The 8,452-nt window shown below is 54.1% G+C and overlaps 1 protein-coding gene across 3 annotated transcripts in view; it reads right to left on the reverse strand.

The window, feature by feature from the left end:
- STX1A (syntaxin 1A) overlaps positions 1–1,316 on the reverse strand; it is a 9,838-nt gene extending 8,522 nt beyond the window's left edge. For all 3 annotated transcript variants that reach the window (XR_001161473.2, XM_003794246.3, XM_012807882.2), the window contains exons 1-2: positions 938–1,316; positions 487–586 (exon numbers count right to left, since the gene is read on the reverse strand). Coding sequence is in view for 2 of the 3 variants with exons in the window: in XM_003794246.3 (XP_003794294.3) it covers positions 487–586; positions 938–1,144 (307 nt within the window). In the remaining variant the exon portion in view is untranslated. The remainder of the gene's footprint in view (positions 1–486; positions 587–937) is intronic.
- Positions 1,317–8,452: the final 7,136 nt, after the last annotated feature.

Genomic DNA, 8,452 nt, shown 5'->3' on the forward strand with positions numbered 1-8,452 from the left:
CTGCTCCAGGGTACCATGCAGTGAGGTGCCAGGGCTGCCAGCTCTTTCCGGAAGCTCTGCCTGCTCCCAGGCTTGCCCTCCCACAGCTCTGCAGAGCTACCATCTGCTGGGCGGAGGGTAGGGCGGGGCTGAGGCCGCCTATTGATCAGAGACAGCTCCTTCCCTTCTTCCCTGCCTCCCACCTCCTTGAGGCCCAGGCCAACAACCAGCCCTGTCACCTTAGAAAAAGCCTAGCTTACATGGGGAGGGTGAAGTTGGCCACTGCCCCATGTCTTTGTATGAGACCTGGTCCAAGGGCTAGTAACGCTGGGCACTGACCCCTCAACTCCAGCTTGGGGAGGAGGAGGTGTTCTGAGGCTTCTCATGCCCCCTCGCCACCTTGGCCAGCTGAGACACACCTCTGCCCACTAGCAATGAAGGGCACAGGGGTTCCAAGAGCACTCTCTGGCAGGAGCCCCTCCTGGAAACCTGTCCCTGCACACTCACTCTCATCAGGGTTGGGGGAGGCTAGGATGGCGCTGTGTTTCCGTTTCACCTCTTCCACGTTCTCTGCAATCTTGTCAATGAAGCCCCGAATCTCCTCCACCTGTAGACCAAGGCAGGGCAGTCAGGAGGGGAAAGTCTGGGGAGGGGGCATCTTGGATCTGGGGCTTGCCCAGAATAGGGCTGAGGCCAGGGCTAAAGGAGAGGAAGAGCTCAGCTTTTCAGGAGGCAGGGTATGGTGGGTGGCTGTTCCCAGGTATACTTCCAGGATGGGAGGAAGGGACCCCAAATTTGCTCTGCACTGAGTTTCAATCTATTTGTCCTCAAAGTGCATTCATTAGTTGCTGTCCCTGGGCTGTGGAGTCTGGCATAGAGGGTATGTAAGAGCCCAGGGCCTGGCTCAGAAGTGAGAGGTGACAGTACATGGGGAGAGATGGGGTGTGCTGGCTCCCACCTGCTCGAAAAACTCATCCATGAAGTGGTCTCGGTCCACGGTGACAGTGACATCATCATCATCATCGCTGTCCTTAGCCTGCATAGGGTGGTGCAAATATGAATTCATCTGTGGCAGAACCACTGGGCCCACTGGACTTGGGGCCCCAAACTGTGCAACATCAGGTATATGCAGGCACATGGCATGCAGCTCCATGGCCCAGGCCATCACCTTCTCTCCAGGGGCCTCTGAGCAGGGACAAGAACAGGCCTGACTATATGTTCAGCTCCCAGACACAGTGAGAACTGGGATGACTGCTGGGACCCAGGAGAGAGCCCTTGCCTGTTAAGCTGGTACCAGGGCCAAGTTTTGGCCTCCAGGTCAAGGATTCCCCCTCTTGCCTAGCTGCCTGCCCTTCCCTGCAGCTGGGGAGGTCTCTGCCTGGCCCCTTTACCTTCCCAGGCCTTGTCTGGGACAGCTTTCTGGAAGCCTCACTCACTACTCCTCTGGCCCAGTCATGCTAATTCAGGAGGAGCCCAGAGGTCCCAAGCTCCCTTTCCAGGCTCTGTCCTGATCCTGGGCACTACCAAACCCTGACCCGGAAGTGGGATGTCTCAAACATGGGGCCACCTTCACCATACCCCAGGATGGGGTGAGGGATACTGGCTGTGTGGGGTGCCGCTGGGTACCAGCTTTGCCCACTCAGGCTTCTTAGGAATCTTCTCTCTTCCTGTCAGTCTAGACATTGGACCTTGGTCTTCCTTCATTCCAGCCCCAGAGCTGGACCTCGAAGGAACACGGGACCAGTCACATTGCCTACCTTAGGCCTCCACCATGGTGTAGGCCCCACCCACTGCTCCAGAAGCAGCTGTACAAAAGCCACCTCCCCATCATGTGATGGAGGTGATTATACCTTTGACTTCCCAGGATGCTAGCCATGGTCATACTGTGTACCCCACATCTTGAGTTGGCTAGGGTCAGCCCAATCTGCCAGCAAGGCTAAGATCTGGCTCCACAGCTCAGGCAAGGATACCCAGGTGGCCACCCTGGTGCAGGGACCAGCACTACTCCGCCTGGGATTTAGGGTGGGCTCAGTCCCACCCCATTCTTTGTGCCCTACAGAAGTGGGAACTACTGTGCTCCATACTGGCCCCATTCAGTGCCCTCTTTCCAGGACTGAGGCAGATGAAGTTAGAGGGTCTGGATAAGCTGAGGGGAACTACTGGGTAGGGCCCCAGGCCTCACAGACACCAGAAGCTGAGAGACTTCCCATCTGGGTCTGTCTGCTCTTTTTGTGAAATGGGGACAGTGCCTGACTGCAGGAAGGGAGGCACAAAAATACAAGAAACTAGAGCGTGTTCTCTAAGTGGCTGTGTCCTGGGGTCCACGGACCCCTTGACCCTACCAAAGTGGGGACCAGCCAGAAGAGGAGATGGTTGGGAGCTTTTATGAAGGTAACTCAGAGGGGCCTCCTTGCATCAAGAGATCACACCTCTGGCAGCAGCTAATATAAATCCTTATTCCCACTCCCCACAAGTGCATGTGGCTGCCACCAGGTGGCCTCCCCCCCATAAACACAGAGAATCTAGGAGCCATAGTTACACTTTTAGACCTTGCCAGGTATAGGAGCTGAGTCAGAGGACTACTCCCTGAGGAAAATGAGGCAGAGCACAGCCTGGAGGAGGTCAGCTCCTGCTCCTGGGCTACTTGCCAGGTTGAGAAGGGGCCCTGGGAGTTCCTGCCATTCAGTACCCTACCCTCTCTGTCCTGGTGCCCAGAGGATAGGGATATATGAGAAAGGGTATTAGGAAAATTTTCTAGCTCTGGCATCCCTTTCTCTCGGGAACAAGCCAGAAAATTCTCAGCAGTCTGCTGAGTGAGTCCCCTGCTCTAGCCTCAGAGACCCCTGGCATTTGGGCTGGTGCCTCTTCTAGCCTCAACTTGCCCATCTGTAAAGTGAAGATATATCTTCTGGTGTCCCTCCAGCTCAGACCTACCAGCTCCATGGCCTCCCCAGAGAGCTGAAGTCTGGACTAGGATGTTTCTCCAACAGAGTGGGCAGGGGAAGATACCCATGCCCTCCTCCAGGTGCCCCACCTTTGTGGGTACAGCTGGGGAAGGGGAAACCAGGCCAGGGTTTGACTGAGGCACACAGGTTGGTGTCCACCCTGGAGGTGGCATTCAGACCAGCCCTAAAGCCAGTCAGAGGATTTAGGACCTGACCTCCTAGCCTTAGGTAAACCAGCTGTGGCTCTAAGCAAAACCTAGAGGGGATGCTCCAAGAAGATCTATTCTTACCAAGTCCTCCCTCCCTTCCTCCTCAGGACTTTTCATCCCATCCCTCCTCTTCACCCCACTGCCCTACTATACCACACCTATAACTCTCTCCTGTACCTACAATCTACCCACTGTGCTCCCTGCTTCTCCCATGTATTTCCCTCTGCTTGGAACACTGATTCCAGGAAGATGACATCCCCCTCGTCCTTGGATGCCACCTCCTTCTGGAAGCCTCCCCCCCATCAGTATCTGGTGCCCACACATTATTGACATCCCTACTGGAGCTACAACTGCAGACTCTCAGGCCCTAAAATGTCCTCTTGGCTTCAGTTTCCAGCCTCAGCTTACATGCCTTCTGTGATGGGGTGCTCACTAGATTTCCCAGGCAGCTCTGCCCATCTTGGGCAACCCCAACTGTTAGAAAGTCCTTCCCTTTCCTGTGGTTTGGTCCCAGGCCATAAAGAACCTGTCAGAGATCTGATGACAGCATCCACATCCTCTCTAGGTTTCTGGAGTAAGCATTCCTTCCCCTTTGGATCCTTCCCAAGGGCCCCCAATTACAGCCCTTGCCCCACACTTGCCCTGTTCTACCTCTATCTTCTGCAGTATAGCACACAAACCCTATCTGGGGACTGCGGTCTGAGCAGTGCCAAAGATCTAAGCCATCCCCTCCCTCTTTCTGTATGGTCTACCTCTATTAAAGTGATCAGAGATCACATTAAGTGATTAAGCACTACCAGGAAAGGCTCAAGCCCTTTCCCACCATTGTCTATGTTAATTGAATTTTGGGCTCAAGTAAGGGAACTTTTTCCTGTTTCATGTCTTTTATTTCTTTTTTCTTTTCTTTTCTTTCAAGACAGGGTCTTGCTTTGTTGCCCATGCTTAAAGAGTACAGTGGTATGATCCCAGCTCATCAGAGCCTCAAACTCCTGAATTGCTTCAGCCTTGCAAGTAGCTGGGACTCCAGGCCTGCCACACCTGGCTATTTCATTTCTTCATTTGTTCTGATCCTTGTTTCAGTCTGTGGGAGTCTGATGACTCTTAACTCTATTGCCCCCTGTAATTTCATCCACCTCCAAGCCAGAGCCCTGTGGCACCCTTCTAGAGACATCCTTCAGATCTACTCAGACCTTTAGTCAGTTCCCACTGGACACTGAATAAACTGACAAGGACATAGGATGTCAGAGCCCTGCCCCCACCTCCTCTGTCTCCCAACCCAGACACACTCCTGACCAAAACAGAACTAGATAATGAGGTTAGCCTGGAACGCTGTCTTCCTGGTGTCTTGGGCTGGCCAGGGTGGACACCATATACATGATCAAAGTGGGCACCCAGATATTTTTGAATGATGAGGGATCCAGCTCCCCTGGGAATCTACCAACCCTCTCTAAGCAACAGTAATGGCATTGGAAGGGGGGCTGCATTGGAATTGAGGTCATGGAAGGCTTTGGTGTGCAAGTGGCAGTTGGACCCACAACGCAGTTGCAAGCTCAAAAGTCCAAATATTTCATGGCCCGATGTCCCCAGATATCATACGGGTACCTTGCCTGCCTGCCTGCCTGCCTGCCACCTGGCTCAAGCCAGGACCCACCTCTTTCCCCTTCTCTGAACTCCCCAGATCAGAACGCCCACCACTGTGTCCCAGGGCCCTGTTAGCCAGAAACCTGGAGGCATCCACCCTCTTCTCCCTCCGTTTCTATCCAACCAACATCCAGTGTGTCCTCATTCAGTGGTTTGCAAAGTGGCCTAGCACCAGAATCCCTTGGGGGGATTTTTAAAAAGCAGGTTCCAGGGTTCCACCCCAGAGAAAGAAAGATAGAAATAGATTGAATTAGTGAGGCTAAGTTCTTTAAAAGTACTCCCACACCCAGGATTGAGAACTGTTGGTCGGGTCACCCTCACCCTCTGACCTGCTGTCCCAGCTCTTACCTTATCACCTTCAATCAGGAATGAAAGTTGGGAGTATTGTCTCCACTATGGAGCCCATCAGGAAGAGGAGACCCTGCCAGAACCACCCACCATGGGAGGAAAGCCCAGAGCATCCCCTGGTGGAGGCAGGGCAGCCTTGGTGGTCTCTCCTGGAAGAAGCTCCAAGATTCCAGGACACCTTCCTGGAAGCAAGAGTCTGATTCCTCCAAGAGGCACAGAGGAAAGGCAGCCTCCAGGCCTGTCCCAGGGGATGGCGTCAGGCCAGCCAGCAGGGTTGATTCATCACTGCTGAGCACAGTTGCTGTTGTCTGCCTCGAGGGCTATTTTTTTCCCTTCCTCTTTTAAATGACTAATCAAAGTCAATATCACTAGTGCAGAGAGACCTGGAGCTGAGTCAGGGGTGTGTGAGAGGCCAAGCTGGGTCTCTAGGAAAGAGGACTCTCCATCATCTCCCCTCCCCCTTTCCCTCCTCTCCAGTCACACTCCCTGTGTTTCCTACACCAGGTCCCTGCTCAGCAGAGCCTGCCCCTTAGCAGGGCCCCAGAGCAGTTCAGGAAGGCAGCTCCAGGCTTCAGAAAGGGCTGGGATCTGCCCCCAGTGCTGTGTGACCTCAGATAAACCCCTGGCCCTTTCTGGACCTCAGTTTTCTGATTTATAGGATAGGAGATTAGACTATCTTGGAAGTCTAGGAAGGCCAGAGGGAAATGTTCCCAAATCCATCGTTTATTCTGGGAAACCCCAGGGTGGTAACAGGATGGAGGGAAAGAGACCTTGCCCTGTGCCCATTCATCTGCTCTCTTTTTTGCTGCTCTATGAAGCAGTTAATACTGGCTCCATTTTACAGATGAGAAAATGAACAGAGAAAGATCAACTTCCAATCTCTTTCCAGCCACAAAAAAGAGAAAGGAACTGGTGGGCTAAAAGGGAACAAGCCATCCCCATCCAGGCCTGTCTGGCCGCCCTAGCGAGCTGGCCCTAGTCTAAACTTCAGGCCATCAGAGGCCAGCTGCCAGAACTGCTGTTCTCTCTTGGTTAGGCATTCCCCCCTCTCTGCCTTTCGTCAAATGCTCACTCCTCCCTTCTAGAGAGGGAGGGAGAATCACCCTCTCTCCTGTTCAAATCCAGCTCTTCCTCTGGGACATCCCAAATTCTCTTCTTCAGGTTCTGGCTGTGCTAGCAACCCCTATTGCCTCTGTCTTCTGCCTCCTGCAGCAGGTCCCATGTGTCTGTTCCACATGTCCCAACACGTGGATAAATATCATTCTGGGCTGCTTTAGGAAGTCCCAGGGAAGAAAATTAGGTCCCTCAGAAGAGGGGTGGAAGCTGCTACATGCTCATAGGGGGCTGTCTGGAGATGCCCTACTCCAAAGACCCTCCTTGGATGTGTGACCCTCGTTCAGTCTGTGTCCCCTTAGGTCTCCTTCTTCCCCCTGCACCATGGGGTGGCCCTGCTGATTTCTGAGGGCCTGCTACAGTGGTGAGGCCCCCCACTGGCCTCCAATGACCCTCTTCTCTCTCCACCTGTAGACAGGAAGCATCAGCCCCACAGGAGGCAGAGGCTGGAGAGGGCTGGAGGGCTGGGCCTGGCCTGCAGAGCGCCAGGGAAACACGCCAGCTCCTTCCCCAAGTGTGACTTTTATAAATAAGCTCCCTTCGCCTCCCTTCCAAATGTGGTGGCGTTGGGTGTGGGAGAAGGAGAAAGGAGAAGGAGGAGGGAGGGAGGGTTGGGGGTGGTGCACAGCCATTGTCCCCAGCACCATCTCTGTCCATCCCCGCCAGCAATGGCCTCTTCATTCCTAGGGATTCTAGGCTGAAAATTCTGGCTTCTGTGGATCAAGATTTCCCCCAAATGTGGACCTGGAGTTAGGCGACCTCTGTCCACACCTCTCACCCTGAAAAGCTGGGTTTTAGGTTTTCCTATGCCCACTTTACAGATAAGAACTGAGGCCCCAGCAAGAAAGAAACTTGTGGGATTGGTAGCCCCTCCAGAATAACTACTCCACCTAGCGTGGGCTCCTGCCAGCTGACCCTCAAGGCTGCCTGAAACCCATCAGGGGCAGGGCCACTAGCAGTATGTACAGTCTAAGGGCACTGAATGCTCAGCTGGATGGGTGGGGTGGGCTTCATTAGATGTGCGTGCATATGCGTATCAACCTAAGCTCTCCTGGGAGGCCCCAGTCCTAACCAGGTCTAAGTCTGACCATCCTCAAGACAAGGCAAAGCTTTTTTTTTTTAACCATCCCTTGATCTGCCAGCAAGCCATTGTTCCTTTGTGCCTCCATTTCCCCTTCAGCAGAGGGGTGAAAGCTGACAAACCAGAAGCTGTCATCACATGTAAGGAGCTCTTCCCCTATCAGCTGTTCCTCACATATACCTTCCTCTGACCTACCTGGCACCCAAACATCAGCAAATGCACCACACAGCCATTACACACCAAGAGAACATCCTTTCCCATTCAAGGGAGCACAGGAAACTTGAGGGCAACCACAAGAGCTGGTGGGGGAAGCATTTAGAGACCATATACCACATGAGGGACTATCTTTTTCCTTTGAAACCTCATGGGGTTTACCCAGGGGCTGGGCACTGGGCCAGGAATAACACAGGTCTGATCGCAGGGTGGGGGCTGTCAGGCCAGAGCCAGAGCAGGAGGGAGATGGAAGTAAGCTAAAGCAGGCTTCCTGGAGCCTCTGGACAGAGAAGACAAGCCATGTGGTCAAAAGCCCAAAGGACACGTGAAACTTCCTATATGAGGGAACTCAGGGCTCCAGCTCCAAACCCTGTGGCAGAGGGAGGGATATGGAAGCCATTAGGCTGGGGGGTTCCGGGAGGTCAGTGGGAGGGGCCTGCCAGCAGGATGGACCACTGGGGATCAGAAGAGGCTCAATCCGTCTTGAGCCCTGCCCCCTCTCCCCACAGGGAGGCTTCACTTCCTTCAATACCCCCCACAAGCCTCCAGGCTTGCTGTCCTTAAGGGCAGGGGCCAGGGGAAGGGGACTCTGTTGAAAGGGAGTGGGCAGCAGGGGTCTCTATCTGGGCTGGGAGAGGGTAAGCTCTGACTTGTAACCTATGTGCATCTTTCTACGCCCCCCAAACCCCGCCCCAGGAGCCACACCCCAGGGGCTTCTGAGACATAGGTGAAAAAATAGATTCAGGTCAAAGTCAGACAAAGAAACCCTGGCAGGGTCTGGAAAAGCTAGCCCGGGATGCCCGGAAGCCCGAAGGTGGACAGGTGGCGGGTGTGACCCCTCCCAGAGCCCAGGCTCTGAATCTCAACTGGGAGCAGAAGGATAGGGAGCCACAGGTGATGGGAGCCACAGGTGACGGGGCCGG

This window comes from Otolemur garnettii, unplaced genomic scaffold (assembly GCF_000181295.1).
Source record: "Otolemur garnettii isolate 467f Iridium unplaced genomic scaffold, OtoGar3 scaffold00077, whole genome shotgun sequence".
NCBI lineage: Eukaryota > Metazoa > Chordata > Mammalia > Primates > Galagidae > Otolemur > Otolemur garnettii.